This window comes from Orussus abietinus, unplaced genomic scaffold (assembly GCF_000612105.2).
Source record: "Orussus abietinus isolate OABI.00-Male unplaced genomic scaffold, Oabi_2.0 scaffold37, whole genome shotgun sequence".
NCBI lineage: Eukaryota > Metazoa > Arthropoda > Insecta > Hymenoptera > Orussidae > Orussus > Orussus abietinus.
Window position 1 is genome coordinate 288472 of NW_019394759.1, and position 15919 is coordinate 304390.

The window sequence follows — 15919 nt, forward strand, 5'->3', positions numbered from 1 at the left end:
GTGTCCCGGCGAGCCAATCACAGCGCTCCGGGTCGAGTGCGCGCGAGGTAGCGTGCTCCCCACTCCCGCGCTTCCTCTATCTCGTATATATACTCCGCGCTGCAAGCGAAGTCAGGTTCGTTCGTAGGCCGAGTCAGTTCGTTCGTAGATCGTGCAAACCTCGCCAGTGGCGCGGCGCCTCTTTCGCTTCACAAAGTAGTCCGTTCGATCGCCGCGTCGCGCTTCGGACGCGTCGCGGAAGTCCCGTGGGAGAGTGGGCGTCCTTTCTCCCTACGCAACGCATGACTCAAGCCGAGTCTAAAGCTTCGCGAACGGCTATTGGTGACAGAGGTAATTATTGCCGGCGCCATCTTGCCGCGAAGGAGCGTCTGCAGTCCCGTGTTAAATTTTCAGGCTCCCACGTGTGAATATGAAAGTGTTAGGAAAACATTTCCTTAAGGACTCTAAAAGTAGGACTGTCTCCCCCTTAATAGTCGTGGTTAAAAAAGTTAATTCACCTTTCAAATCTTCCCTTGTTTCCATTGTCAGTGATTTTTAATAGGACAACCTAACCTCCTCCGCGCTCATATTGCTAGATATTTGTTGAGAAACCGAATGCTCTATGGCATAAAAAAAGCGTTGCAGTTGGAATGGATAAATATGCTCGTTTTCTTTGGGATTCCTGGACATTTCATTTAAAAGGAACACGCTGCACCCTGTGTATATACGTTACTGAAGGTGCGCGCATGCGTTTCGAGGCGAGTCTTATACGCATGCGCGGGAGAATTCCGTAGCATCGGTCAGTTCGCGCGCGCGTGGCCGGGTTCCCTGCAGCCGGCCGAGTGGGGTCGTAGGTGTTGCGGCCGCCCTCGCTCGGGCTATTTAACCGCCTCCCATCGGGATTCAAACTCAGATTCGTCTCGAAACCGCGACCACGCGGTGCCCGGTCGCTCGTTCAGTAATATACGCCGGCAGATGCTCGAGCAGTGGCCGTACCTTTCGGCGAAACCTAACCCCTCTCGAGTGACAGCTAAAAATACCGATTTCCGAGCACGCTGCACTGTCCGACCGTCTATTTTCACCTCGCGCTCTCCCGGCCAATCAGGAAACGTCGATTTGGAACCCTTCGACGAAAGCCTCGACGCTGATTGGCTGCCGCTCCGACTGGTCGCTTCCCGGGCTCTGATTGGTCGAGCGCGTGGCTAGGCGCGTCGCATTGGCCGATCGCTTCGGAGTGACCGTGTACGCAGCTTTGAAGTGTGTGTGAGGTTATTCTACCGATTCGATCGGCCAAATCGCGAGGACGCGCATGCAACCGAGAGCCCGCGTACGTGTACGCGCGCATACATGGGTCCCGAGGTAGATCGCGGTGCTTTTAGGTTATGAGAGTCGTCGAGTTTGTTTACGTGGCTGCGTCTCGCTAGGGTAAGTAGACGCACCGTTGCCGCCAAGTGACATAGCCTCGCCACTTGGCGACGCTCCTCTCTGTTAATTTTAAGTTCCCGCCGATTCCTGACACGCGATCGGCGGCCGTGAGGCGGATTCGGTAACGGACCTCCGCGTTTACCCTTTTTCAGGCAGCGCGACCTCCCTGCTTCCAGTTTTATCTCGGTGAATGCTATTTTTGGACATTCCGTAGGCTTTTATCATGTATCGTTGAGGTTATACGTCGGAAAGGGAATCGGTCGAAGGAAGCTGCCTTTTAGCCTTCAATCTTTGCGTTGCTTTCGATGGCTTAGTCCTGGGACTAACGGTTTCCATCATGGATCAGGATCTTCAAAGCGGTTCCTCTCGTTACTGTCATCCCAACTGGATGCACTTTAATGAAAAAAAAAAAAGAAAAGAGTTTGCGTCTGATTGTTAAATCGGATATCAGTGGAATACCTTTTCTAGCAAGGATGCGTTTACGTAAACGTTTCCGTACGCGTGTGCACGTGTAAAGTAGATCGCAATGTTTTGAGGTAATGAAATTCCACTGGTTTGTTTACGTGTTTACATCTTCCTGGAGTGCGTAAATGTAACGTTTTCCCTGAGTGACATGTATCCATTGTTTGTTGACGCTTTTTTCAGTTACTCCAAACTTTGAGCCAACCTCCGATAGCGAATGTTCAATTATCTGTAAAAAGTTCAATGGCAACGCAGTTTTCCTTCTTTTGTATCCAGTTTTATCGCGTTCAGTGATATTTGTGGATTTTTATCGAGTGGTTGTTGAGGTTATTTGAGGAAGATTTAATTCATCAATTTCTTTGACTTTTTTTATGTTATGTTATGATACTTTGGAGTAACGAATGTTAAAATGCTTAAACCCGATTAGGGGTAATGATTGTCGTGTATTCACTTTACCTTCATTTATGTGCTTTTTGTAATCAGTATCAGTTTAATCTTAACCGGCAAGCTATCCATTGACGACAACAGGCTGTTAATGCCCGTTACTTTACCTGCATATGCACAATGTATCGATGCATGATATGACGGGCATTTATATTTCTTTGATTATACGCGACAAGACAACTCTATGTTGTTTAAGTACTACTGGTGCTTATCATCCATATACTCTTAACTCGTCAACGTTTCTGCATTTATCTTCTTGGTTATCGACGGTCTGATTCACCTAGATGGTAAATACATGCAATATTAATTCAATTTTGAGAACCACTTGTTGAGAGGTCACGGTTGTTTAAAGTCTTGTTTCATATCTCCAGATTAATTGACATTAATAACGTTAAGACTTAACAGGGATTAACATCACTTGTCTATTTCCTTTTGTTCAACAATTCTCACTTGTGTATCTCGCTTCTCTGACATAAAATGATTAATAAATTATACTGGAGAACATCTTGTTTACTGAAGGAATACTATCCATGTGGTTCAAGAATAATAAATAATAAATCTGATTTTGTGGATCAAGAAAGTCCTTAAGCTTTTAATCTCCATATACACTTTTTCTCGTTTGCCATTAAAGTGCAAAGTGATTAAAACTCGGGATTACACTTGATTCCACTTGGTGGCTTAATATGACTAAGACATTTAAACATACATTGTTTGAAATTTCAATGACAATTACAACTTGTTTCAGGATTTTTCGGTATGTCGCACCACTTTATGACGGTGTGCATGGTGTGCGTTCTGTGTGCGGCGCATAACCCCTGCTCAGCGCACAATATCTTCTCGTCGCTATGGCCGTCCTTCGGTTCAGCCAAGATTCAGAGTGCAAACTCCGTTGCAAATCTGTGGAGCTCTTCCCTGGGTCTGAGTGATTCGCAGTCTCCAGTTGAAGCAAGGGTGGCTCGTTCGGTGAGCTCAAACATTGCTGCGGAGAAGCAGGACTTCCTAGGGCAGAATGCAGCTCGCCGTGAAAGACGGCATCTACGAAGGGAAGAAAGACACATTGAGTTGGAGCCTTTGCCATACTATGATGCAGACCTTTCAGAGCGTCTCGCAGCAGTGGAAGGTCATGACGAGGACAGTGAAAGATACCGAGAGATTATGGAGAGGCTCGGACAACCTGAGGTGTTTAACGAGAGATCAAACTCTCAGAGGTGGGAGTACAATGTGGGGAAAGCTAGAGGGAGGACGAGAAGAGACGCGGAGATCGATCGGCGGTACTTCATCAGGAAGGTTTTCGAGGCCTATGGAGATGGAAATAGCATGACCCTTAAGGGTTTCGAGAAGCTCCTTCGAAGACTTGGACTGTTCAGGCTGTCGAATGCATTCGACGACAGGGAGAGCCAAATCAGGACGGATCAACAGTCTGGAAATCGAATGGGTAAATCGAAATAATTTCTAATAGCTATAGTTTGTTCATGATCTAAACCATTACGGGTTCTTTATAGTTTGCAATTAACTTTATCGATTAGCTGTGAAAAGACGTGCGATCAAAGTGAAATCTAAAGGCTTCTCTATGGAATGCTGTTTTCAATTAATTTTTAATTATACGCGGTTGCATCCCAGTAACCTACAATAACCATTGGAACGTGCGCAACATTGTTGGCACAGTCTGAGTAATCATTAGCTTGATTTAATGATAACAATGTCGTCGATTGAGATCAAAAACCCGCTTAATGGAACTTAACCAGGAGCATTTGAACCTGTGAGCAATTGACCCCTCGAATCCCTTATTAATTTCGTGGGAGCCACGTGCCGCTGTCAAATATTTTTAGATGTCCTGATGAGATCGAAGAAGTACTAGTCGGATCCGAGATACACGAAAATTGATTAAATACTGTCAAGCACAATTGCTTAATCCATTGGACCTAAAGTCACTCTGTCTATTAATCATTCAAATAATTGGTTCGAAACTACTTTATCTCTTAATATTTTAAACTTTCATATAGTACAAAATTGCCCATTGGACATGCCATTATCTTTCTTTCTTCGATGTTTCAAGGTTGCCGTTATCTTGTGAAAATTGTAAAATTGTTCATAATTACGGAAGGGGACTAATTGAGGAAACGAAACCGTGGTTATTATTACGCGACGTCGCGCTCAAGCAAATCTTAATACCTTTGGTCATCTGCGAGGAAAACTTAATACTCTCGCTTTTAGACGACTGCATGTCGATTAAATAATCTTATGGTAACCTTAGACTATGTTGCAGATAACGTAGCTCGGTATAACGTTCACTAGAAACTGGTATGCTAAGATATTTATTATCACCATTGACGTGTCAAATTCTCGTGTCTCATCTCGAGTAGGTATAAAATGTAAGATAGTTCACGCTGATGACCCGCGTGTTTAAAAGTGTCTTGTTTCGACGGTCTTTAAGGTGATATGAAAGGGTCATTCTATATATCAAAATGTCAAAATATTTATAAAACTTTACTCCAACCTGGGTGCACCAAATCATTTGGAACTTCAGCACGTAATTATAATGGCCCTAAGAAAGAACATGATGCTCGTGACATTTCATCTATCAAAATAAAATTTATATATATATATATATCATAACTCTTTCATATCGTCTTAACTGACAATAATGAAATTGCATTGCAGGACGTTGTGGAATTAATAATTACACGTGTAATGTTTTGCACTCGTGACCAATGATTGACAACTATATTTGTCGACCCACTTCAACGATTCATTGGTTGAGCTTGAATTCAAGAACTTAAAGGGAAATCGAAAAAGTGATAAAAGCCCAGGGTTTTCACTATTAATCTTGTCTATTTACACCTCTTATCTGTTGTCCGACAAAACAGTAGATATCGGTATCTGAAAATGTTTCGAAAAGTCCACTGGCTACTGCAATCTTCGAAGCCTATTACCAGATATACGAAATGGGAAAAAGAATGTTCGATTATCGATAGAAAATATCTGCGCCCGTTTCGCGAATCAATCGTCTTGTGACTTCAATACTGAGTGGGTCGAGTGTCCGTAAATGCACTTTTGAAGTAAAACATCTTATAGTACCGTACTCGTGTAAGTTGGAATGTGTTAAAAGGTTCCGTTTTGGAAAGTGAAATACTCTTTTATAGTTAATTACTATTTACATTCGTTTTTGTGTTTTTAATTAATGAAGTTTGCATAAACGTTTCTGTTATTCTCTCAGGTAGTTATTAATAATTAAAGTGAAATAAAAATAATACAAATAAAAATAAAGATAATTATGCCCAAAATAAGTAGTGTCAAACGCGTAAGGGCGTTTTGGGAAATGATAATTAAGAATATTTAATAACATCTATTAATTCTCTTTAACCTGGAAGTTTTACTTCCTACGCGTGTGATGGCCATGTAATTGAAATTAATTGAACGAATGTAAGAGTGTGAGGGAATAGATGCATGTCAGTGTTAATTGTACGATAAAAAAGTGTGCGCTGAGAACATCATTATTGAACTACGTGGAAGGATAAAGTTAGATGAAAACTAGTCATGATTACTTTTTGTGAAGTAGCTTTGAGCACATAGAAAATATTTGAAATGCCTTTTCCAATGGAGTGTTTAAAATTTATTTACTTCTTCAAGGTGTAAGAAAATGGTTCGGTGGCTAAAGAAGAGTCTTGAGTTTAATGAGAAAATTTCAAGTCATTGTGTTACCATTTGAAAGGAAACTAGATCTAACGGAGTGATTCCATTGATCACTGATGCACGTAGCAGTACTTTTATCAGCCTCGGACGATGATCGGAATTTCTCTGGCAACATATCAGTGATGACGTGACCTTAGGGCTCCATCGATGGATCAATTATTGGCACTATCGTGATTAATAGTTGAGCTATGTGAGATGATTCGCGTATTGATACTTAATCTGTCTACGATCTAAATTAAACTAGCTTTTGAGTCATTATCCCTCTTTGATGAGCTTCGAAGCGATTATACTTTACGTCGTAGTCGTATCTGGTTCTCGCGATTTGACTAACTCTCATATATTGACAAAATCATGTTTCAACATTATGAAGAAAAGGTAAAAATAATTGTTCATGTTATAGTGAAAAGGTGATACTTTCATTTGTTTTTAAAATTCTGTGACTTATTACATTTTTAAGAATTCTTCTTTAATTAAATTTTTATAAAGGTCCCAACCCATTGCGGGAAATGATATTCAAGCATAGTTAAATATGCATAAAATTATACTTATATAATAAAAGAAGATCAAGGAAGATATCTCTATCCGTGACATAAATCATACGATCCATTAGCTCGAGTTATTTTCTCTTTCTGATAACCATCAAAGTGCTCAGGTATTCTTCTTAGGAGACCTTGCAGTAAACAAACACGCATGTGTAAATATTTTCATAATTCCACTTGGTTGCAGGACGATTAATACTTTCAATTTATTTAACAATGCGTTCAGCCATGTCAGCTCTTAATCTTAGCTTTGTAATTGAAACATCATAAAAGCAATTAGTATGAAACAACATGAAGCGCGAGTGCTAATTTCTAATTGGATAGTTACAGAATAGCAAAGGATGGTTGAAATATTAAATTTATCTTATAAAGTACAATAGTAGTACACAACCGTTTTATCATTATGTGAATTAATAATTTCTGAGAGCAGTACTTATTCCATGGGGAATTCCATTGTTTCATCACTTTGAAAGTCCGTGACTTAAACTTTCTGATTATATTGACCCTTTCAGACATTGTCAACACCTACTGTATGATGTAGTTTTTCCTTTGGTTACATAACCTCGACTATTCGATCCTCTGTTTTCCTTATTCTTTTTTACATTGCCCTCTTTCTCATCGATCAGACTTTCACTACATTGATTGACAGTCAAAAACGCATCTCATCGGAGAGACCAGAGTCTCTCTTTTCTTGCAGCGTATTGCCCAGTTAAATGCTTGGAATTCCTAATCGTAAAGCAAGTCTTTCGTCTATGCAGGTGGAATTGTCGAATCGCGGAGCAGCAACGACCTACGCAATGTAGATACAACGAAGTCAAAGCAAAGGGTATACCAAAAGATTTCTACCAAATGTCTGTCACATTGACAAGGCATCGATGGGACTTTAACGTTCTGATTTTAATTCCAGTGTCTAAGCAGTAGAGAGCTGTTGGGTTCAGTGTTGGAGGACCCGTCGTCCATCTCAACGGTGAACAATAGTACAATATTACCTGAATGGCTATTCGAACGAGTCTGTCCAGCCTTGATTTATCAGTTAGCCGAAGAACCCAGTTCTGACAGGGCTGGCTGCGTACTTGTTCCTGAGAGTTACCAGCCTGCCATGATACGTGGCTACGCTCCAGAAGAAATGTCACGGAACATGTTTCAAGGTGGATAGTCATGGACTATTTGACTAAGCTTTTTGTCTTATTTGTTATGCTCCACTAGTGGATACTTATAGTGCTTTTAAACGACTAAGAAACAACTAGAAATACAAGTTCTCGCTTTATTTCTTTCGTGGTTGATGACCGTTGTTCTAAGATGCTTATTTTATTTGCAGTATGGGTCTACTCGACAATAAGCATTTTAATTATTAGTCTCTGTGGTCTCCTTGGTGTAGCAGTGATACCGGTGATGGGCAAAAGCTACTATAATCAACTATTGCAGTTTCTAGTCGCACTTGCCATCGGTACCCTTTGTGGTGATGCGTTTATACATTTGTTACCCCATGTAAGTTGTACTTTGTAACTTCTATTTAATGGAAAACTAGATGTTTATAACAAATGTAGATTAGCTTTCTTTAATTTTACAATGTATGCACTGTGTATTCATTGTATATATACATTATTTTTTAAATCAATTAATCAGCTTTGTTACAATTTGTGGGTTTAGGCAATGATGTCACCATCTTCTGAACGCCATGGTCATGAAGATGGCTTCATGGATGCGGAAGAAGAGGAAGAAGAGGATCATAATCTAAATATGTGGAAAGGTCTTGTGGCAATGATGGGACTCGTTATGTTCTTCTTTACCGAAAAGGCTTTAACTATGATAGCGGAATGGAGGAAACAGCATCAGAGACGTAGCAAAGTAAGCCCATGCACATACTATGTATCATCGTAATACTGCATGAAAACTAAGTGCATAGGATTATGGTGAAAAAAAGTCGCCTGATCAATTCAACGTACTTCTAGTTACCGCCACGTGTAAGAGTAATGAGAGAACCGGAGGGGCCGAATAGTAACACAGTTGGTGAGAAGTTGTGCAAGCACAAATATTCATCGTATCCTTATTGTTATGGTGAAATTACAACCGATGCACAAGGTAATTAAAATGAAGGAAATTACCTATGTCGAAGCAACTCGTGTTCGCACCCGTGTTGAAGAGTAAGAAGGGATTGATTTTCACTACACATTTTAATAACATTCTCCAATTTTTAGATAATCACAATTGTCAACATTACCATCACCAGCAGCCTCCATCGATCGAAGAAGAGAAACCGCTGACTTCGAATTGCAACTCGGTGTCTAACATCGTGAAGAATAATCACGAAAGGAAGGGAAGCGAAGACTGGAAGTCTGATGAGCCAGTAAGCCATACCAAGAAAAGTCCGGATGGTGCTGATATACCTCTTAACGAGATGGATAGTTACACCGTGATCATACGGGAGCACGAAAATAAGCATCATGGTCATACTCACTCGCATGGTAAAGCTCCACCCTGTCTACCGAAGATACAGAAATAATATAACTATTTATAAGTAGAGATAGAGATACGATACGGATGTAGTTCTTTGATAACGATTTTGTATTGCGTAGGTCATGTACATTCCGCGCCAGACTCGATGTCCAGTGTAGCTTGGATGGTAGTGATGGGGGATGGTCTCCACAACTTCACAGATGGAATGGCTATTGGTGCTGCTTTTTCAGCGAACATAGCCGGTGGCTTTTCGACTGCCATTGCCGTCTTTTGTCACGAATTGCCCCATGAATTAGGTAAACATATACTTTTATGTACCCGACAAACCCAGACTCTTATACAATTGTAACTGTATTTTAATTTCGCTTCCCCCACTTTAGTGTCTCCCAGACATCGTACTTAACCGGGAAATGATTTCCGAATTATGCTTGTACTTTACCGAATAAGTAATGTTTTTTCGTTTTCTTTACGAACAGGTGATTTCGCAGTTCTATTGAAGGCAGGCATGACTGCGAAGCAAGCCGTGTTCTACAATTTACTGTCTTCGGTGCTTTGCTTCTTCGGTATGGTGTTTGGTGTCTTAATTGGTACTGCTCCTTCGGCGAGCAGCTGGATGTTTGCAGCTGCTGCTGGCATGTTCATATACATAGCTCTCGTAGATATGGTACGGCGTCGAACGAGTCATCTTATTATGTACGTAATCTTAATATTCGGCTTTGGTTAATTTTGCGCTTCTTACTTTCAGATTCCAGAATTGGCGTCGAACCACTCACCGGAGGGTGGTTCGCAGTGGCACTTTGTACTGCAAGCTCTGGGATTGGTCACCGGTCTGGGGATAATGCTAATCATAGCCCTCTACGAGCATGACCTCAAGCACATATTCAGCGATTAGGCTTACGAAAGGAAGCCAGCCTAGAAGCAGAGGTTCAGTGCAGAAGTGGATCGATCCAGTTAAAATCTACTTAGAACTGCGAGAGCCGTCGGTGTCCTTTTTGGTGACGAAAAGCTGCCGATTTCGATCTAAGGATACCTCTCTTTTGAGCAGCTTCTGAAACTAGTTTCTGCATAGCAAATAACTTCTCTAACCGTAGAAGAGTGTTAGCACTGCACCGAACGAAGCACTTGGACACCGATCGAGGCACTCTGGTGGGATCCAAAGCCTATTGGCAGTTTTCTGGCTCCCTCAACTATTGGATTCTTTTCCACACCTACCGCGGCGACAAAGTGCATCCCGTGAAGATGCGGTTTCGTTATCTGAATAACGAATAAGTCGACTTCTTAAACTTAAGCTAGCTCGTAGGTTCTACGATTCGTTTGGTGTGAGTTTTAACTGTTCTGGAGTTAAGAACTCATTTACAATTACATCAAACTACGAGGATGGAATTGTTCCGGAAGTATCAAATTCTTGGTCGAAGAGCATCGGGATACGGCGAAACCGATTGGCGTACGATAGCTGTCTTCGACAACGAATTCTAAGCCCCGAAGAAGTCATACGAGTTTACGGAGACTATTGGTATTCTGCGTTTCTCCGATAGCTGCATGGGCCTCTGTCGGAGAAATTTGAAAAGCATGAATTTTAAAAATTCATTATTAGGCGAATCGGATGCTCCGGATCTCCAGGTTGAATCCTTGATGGATACGTCCTGGAGGTAATATTCTCACGTCGAAGAGAGCACTGGGGTATCGAACGAGAGTCAATGCTGCTTTGGAAATAATTATAAATCCTCCGAAGGATTTCTTACAAAGTTTAATCATTTTGGGAATGCTTGAACGATCAAGAAATACCAACATCTTTCTTAGCAAACAAAATATTATTGGACCTCGTTTCGATATCCTTGTGCATCCTTCCGAGAAGTATTTGAGCTACAATAAAAGTGTTCGATGTTTAAGTAAGATAAGTTTACACTATCTGTGTCGATGCCCTATAGGATAACTTATGGTTCGGTGTCGGAGTCAAATAAAATGAAGATACAGGGAAGGCAAGAACAGTGAGGACATTTAATTATAATACGGAGGAACTTGACTGTTTAGGCCGAGTGATGAACGGTGTTTCAAATTGTACCGGAATTGAGACAAATCATTGACGAAACATAAAGGGAAGAACCGATCTAGAAGCGAGTATACAATTCCCACCGAAATGGCGAAATCTAGGTGTAAAGGACTCGTCGCGTCCCTCGCTAAAGCAGGACTCTTTTTCGAATCAGTCTCAGGAGTTTGAGGAATTTCGTCGCTTATCGCGTACCGCTAAGGGTGGCGATCTAATGCATTGAACGAACGCTTCCATTAGTTCGGTAGTCCTCGAAGAAATAGGAAAAGTGTTTTGGGAAGCGAGCCACAGGGACAGTCGAGAGACCATCTTGGCCCGTTCGGCGAGTCGAATATAATATTTCAGATATTCTGTCGCGAGAAAAGTCTACGTCAGCTTTTCTAATAAAATTCGTCCAAGTTGATTTCGGCTCTCGGTACATTATTTATAAACGCGATATTTGAAATTGGTTTATCGATGTGGATCCGAATTGGTCACATTGGTCATCGATTGGTTGGCGACCTCGTGGCCAGGATGGCCGATGAGACTGTGATTATTGACCTTGATCGTTCACTAGTTGAAGTCTAAGGCTATGAATTGTTTTCGTTTTTATTATGCATTGCTGATGTATAAACCGGAAGACTCCTCGAAACGTTCATACCGATGTTTAGTTGGTTAATCTTGTATCAAAGAGTACCGTGTGGCTTGTCAAATTCGTTTCGCTTGAAGGCCTGCGAGATTAACATTTAAATTGATCGACCATTTCTTCTACGTTTCGTTTAAAATAATCTCGTTCACTTAACAATTAAGAATTTATCATCCTTGAGAGAAGGATGTCATTTGTGCTTGCCACGAGGAATTTTGCACTTTTCCGCACATGTAACTGTCTCCGAAGTGGCTTCTATTCGTCGATTCGGAACAACGCTTTCATTTAGAGAACTTGTTTAAAACATTCACAATCATCGAGCGAAGCTAGATCGATCACTTCTTGACTCTGATTTTTCTTTCGGAAATTGTGCTTACTAGGATCGATGTTGTTCACCGATACCCTGCGTATTTTTTTCTTTTTTCTTAACTCGAATTAAATAATTATTTTATGTAGTTTCCTCTTTCCGAGGACATTCTACAGTTTCCATCAAAGGAACGTGCATTTTGGCGACATTAGAACAGATGATGTAGACAGAATATATGTATATATATATTTTTTTTCTTTTAGAGAATTTCCTATGGGCTAACAGAAAATAATCGTATTTATTCAGAATTTTCCCGTCTCGATGATACTTTTATAACGAGGTCCATAATTTCCATCAGCCATGCTTTATATTTTTATTACACTGTAAATATACATTTTCGCCGGAGGAATTTTGTACGTGCTCAGACACGAGACGATTCGTTGCTTTTATTAAGATATTCCCTCAGGGAATGACGTTTATTGTACAAATAGTTTAACCGAAGTATTGTTGCAAGGCGAGTGATCGTGTATTTTCGTTCAGAGAATTTTGTACTTGTACAATTTAAACGCTAATTGTTTCATTCGGTTTCCTTTTCTCGAGAACGATCCGTGGTTTCTAGGAAGTGAGCGTGCATTTTAAAGAGACTATTCGTAATGACATTAATTGTACACACGCGAGGACAAGAGAACGTTTCCCAAAAGAATTTTGTACATTTCTTAACATCCTCAAGATCTCTTGCGATTCACATAATGACAAAATACTTGTGCAACTTTTCAAAGCTATACGTAGATTTGCACACGCGTGAAAGCAACACTTCTGCAATCTCTAAGTTGCCAACTAAAAACCTTGAAAGATAAGGATCAACAAGAGACATAATTTGATAATTAGATCTTTCGGAGAATGTTTGATTTTTCTTTAACAACAGCGCCGGAATAATAAAGAAACATTTAACTCATCATAAAACAAGGGTGAAATTGATTTTTTACTGCTATCCTGACACCACAAAGGTGTTGATTTATTGGCGTCAAACGGACAAGCAAGCTATGAGGTTCTGAAAAAACGTTATAAATAATATTTCTCAGTTAGTAATTCTAATTATGGCGTAATTTTTAAATTATCGTTGAATTACAGCGCTAGTTGATATTTCAGAGGATGATTTTATCTAGTGTGTGACGACTTTCCATTTGTAAATGTCAGTGGGTAAGTGTTTCTCGGCTCTATGCTAGTTCTACCTAGAGTTCGAAAATTCTCGGTAACATTAAATTGGAGAAGGTAACTGTGAAACATACCGTAAGTTACCGGGAACATTGAGAATTTAAGAGAACGTTAATTTTGTTATTTATACTTTAGGTTTCTTCGTTTAAATAACTTTTTTTTTTTTTTCAATCAACTTCAAAGTTCAAGCTAAAGAGTAATAATTACTATTAGAAAATATTGATTATAGGGTCGTATTTACCTCCGGCTAAAAATATTCACGTATGTACAACTTCACGGAAAATTCCATGCGATTTGTTTCAAAGGAACTGATATTTCATTCTGCGAAGAAGCGAATGGGAGGTTTTGATTGGCTACGGAGAACGTACAACGGAATTTCCCCTCTACGATGTTTCTCTATAGCTAATCGAAACCTCTCGTCCGCTCTGTTGAAAAATTCAAATTCTCATAATTTCTCGATAAAATAGGCTTTGGAGAAATTACCGATAAGTTACCGGGAATTTCTCTTCGTTTCTGACGTAACTTACTGGATTTAGAACTCTAGTTCTACCACACCTGACTGAACTCTACGTTTACCGACGTACCGTTTCAGCTACCGAGAGGGCAGCACCGTGCAATGGTTACGAAGTAGGGGCCGTGGCGACTCTTATACCTCTTACTGCACTGACCGGTCCATAGACATTTAGATATTCGCAGAGATGAGCAGGATATTCGTGATCAATCAGCTTTGGCTAGAAAGAGAAACGCTGCCCACCCACATCATTTTTCTCTCTCTTTTACCGTCCACGTTTTTTCGCCATAGAGTCAGCGGTCCATATCTAAATGCCGATGGACCAGTCGAACACGTTTAGTGATGCTATTTTACACCAGTGCGGCTCAGCGGAGCCCCGCTGAAAACGTTATTAGACAGATCTGCGCTTACAAGGTGCGCCGTGATTGTTGAAGAGTTTCTTTTTCAAACACCCCAATATGTCGAAGCGAGGTAAGCCCATTGGGAATGTGAATCTAATCCGTATTAATTGTAAGAATAATCGCCCCCCATGAAAGTTCGTGGAAACAATCGGAAGCGAAATGTATACGCTCGACGATGGAATGAAAAATTCTGTTAAAAAAGACGGCGAAAGTTATGATAAACTGCCACGCACGATGGTTTGTTTTATGGATATTTAATCCCAATTTTTGGTATTTAAGGACGTGGTGGTTCGGCGGGAGCCAAATTTAGGATATCTCTGGGTTTGCCGGTCGGAGCTGTCATCAATTGCGCCGATAATACCGGTGAGTACACCTGATTGATCTCCTATTTCTCTGGGCCTAACCTCAAAGATTCACGAAATCAGCATATGCTTTAGTAGAAAACATTCCGTGACATTGAGCTTTTTTCAAGTAGAACGTCTTTCAGTGTCGTTTATTACTATGCGGTTTATGGTTTTTTGGTTTTGATGTCGATTGATTCATAGGTTTGCACAAACTGTATTGACCGCGTTTCCCATACTCCGTAATAGAATGGCGTGCCTCAATAGTTGAGAGTTGTGCGATTGCCACTATTTTAAAATGAACATGATTCAGTATTGTTTATTAATTTGTGCCTGTTTAATTTCAAAAGGGCAGAGAAAATAGTATTAAACTTGAAACTGAGCATTTAATCAGTTTTAGTTACTGGCACTGGATTTTTTTATCTGAGGATAATTTTCATAAATTTTTCTGCACAGGGGCCAAAAATCTGTATGTAATTGCGGTGCAAGGAATCAAGGGGCGACTAAATCGCTTACCAGCTGCTGGATCAGGTGATATGATTGTTGCCACCGTTAAGAAGGGAAAGCCTGAACTTAGAAAAAAGGGTAAGATGTTCGTGACACTTGGTATATGTGATACTGTTGTACAAAGGGAAGGACGTTTTTAACTCGAAGGTTAATGCGATTTATTGCCACTGCAGGAAGAAGCATTTAATTTCTCTGCCTATGCACTGATATAGTTGATATTTGATGGCAATTAACCTCATCCTACCCAGTAAAAGTAACATCTCGTTTCTCCTGTCGTTTAAATGGAATCTTCATCACCATTTCATTGGTTATCCTTGAATTTCTAATTGTGAAACAACTGACCGTATTGACATTAATATTATAGTTTTTGTACATTTACATTAACTTTCACTGTAATTCATTTTCATTAATATTCCCGAAGAATTTAAAATAAATAATTTATGTTAACAGTGATGCCAGCAGTCATTATACGCCAGCGCAAGCCATTTCGAAGGAAGGACGGTGTCTTTATATATTTTGAAGACAATGCTGGCGTAATTGTCAATAATAAAGGTGAAATGAAAGGTTCAGCAATAACAGGTCCTGTTGCAAAAGAATGTGCAGATTTATGGCCAAGGATTGCATCAAATGCAAGCAGCATTGCGTAAAACCTATATAAGTTTATTGTCTTTAATAAAGAAAATCTGGGTTTCTATCTCCAAATAGTTTGGAATTTGTTTTCTTTTGTACGTTTTTTTAACTTGTTTAATCGCTGTTCTTCATGCAACATTCTCTGAAACTGTTATGTTAACTAAACAAATTGAATATTGCAACTACTTCTTTCTACATACCAATCTAAAGCCAAGCTCTAACATTGTCTTTGAAGGTTCATGTGAACAGTTTACTTATAGTACACTGAATGAATTTTTATTGATTCTTTATTGCCATCTATAGGAATCGTCAGAATCTATCAAGCTTCACATATTT

General features: G+C 40.1%; 2 protein-coding genes across 5 annotated transcripts; both read left to right on the top strand.

Moving 5' to 3' along the window:
• Nucleotides 1–140: 140 nt before the first annotated feature.
• On the top strand, nucleotides 141–12678 carry LOC105696329 (zinc transporter foi). 4 transcript variants are annotated; one of them, XM_012418726.2, is made up of 11 exons: nucleotides 141–330; nucleotides 3056–3745; nucleotides 7301–7368; nucleotides 7450–7690; nucleotides 7861–8030; nucleotides 8193–8390; nucleotides 8495–8624; nucleotides 8741–9007; nucleotides 9119–9295; nucleotides 9476–9663; nucleotides 9745–12678. In XM_012418726.2, the coding sequence occupies exons 1-11, from the start codon at nucleotides 282–284 to the stop codon at nucleotides 9889–9891; spliced, it is 2325 nt and encodes a 774-aa protein (XP_012274149.1). In that variant the 5' UTR covers nucleotides 141–281; the 3' UTR covers nucleotides 9892–12678. The 4 variants fall into 4 exon arrangements, with proteins under 4 accessions (XP_012274149.1, XP_012274150.1, XP_012274152.1 ...); XM_012418727.2 differs by lacking the exon at nucleotides 141–330 and adding an exon at nucleotides 809–1404; XM_012418729.2 differs by lacking the exon at nucleotides 141–330 and adding an exon at nucleotides 1722–1940.
• A 1330-nt stretch (nucleotides 12679–14008) lies between these two features.
• LOC105696266 (60S ribosomal protein L23) lies at nucleotides 14009–15655 on the top strand. The gene is made up of 4 exons (XM_012418620.2): nucleotides 14009–14175; nucleotides 14385–14468; nucleotides 14903–15031; nucleotides 15404–15655. Exons 1-4 carry the CDS (start codon nucleotides 14163–14165, stop codon nucleotides 15598–15600), a joined length of 423 nt encoding a protein of 140 aa, XP_012274043.1. The 5' UTR covers nucleotides 14009–14162; the 3' UTR covers nucleotides 15601–15655.
• Nucleotides 15656–15919: the final 264 nt, after the last annotated feature.

Excerpts from the sequence above, each read along its gene's own strand:
- LOC105696329 (XM_012418726.2), top strand. The coding sequence starts at position 282 with ATGACTCAAGCCGAGTCTAAAGCTTCGCGAACGGCTATTGGTGACAGA. Across the intron at positions 7,369-7,449 it reads CAACGAAGTCAAAGCAAAGG|TGTCTAAGCAGTAGAGAGCT; the intron begins GTATACCAAAAG and ends TTTTAATTCCAG. Across the intron at positions 8,391-8,494 it reads AGCATCAGAGACGTAGCAAA|TTACCGCCACGTGTAAGAGT; the intron begins GTAAGCCCATGC and ends ACGTACTTCTAG.
- LOC105696266 (XM_012418620.2), top strand. Across the intron at positions 14,469-14,902 it reads CAATTGCGCCGATAATACCG|GGGCCAAAAATCTGTATGTA; the intron begins GTGAGTACACCT and ends TTTTCTGCACAG. Across the intron at positions 15,032-15,403 it reads GCCTGAACTTAGAAAAAAGG|TGATGCCAGCAGTCATTATA; the intron begins GTAAGATGTTCG and ends TTATGTTAACAG.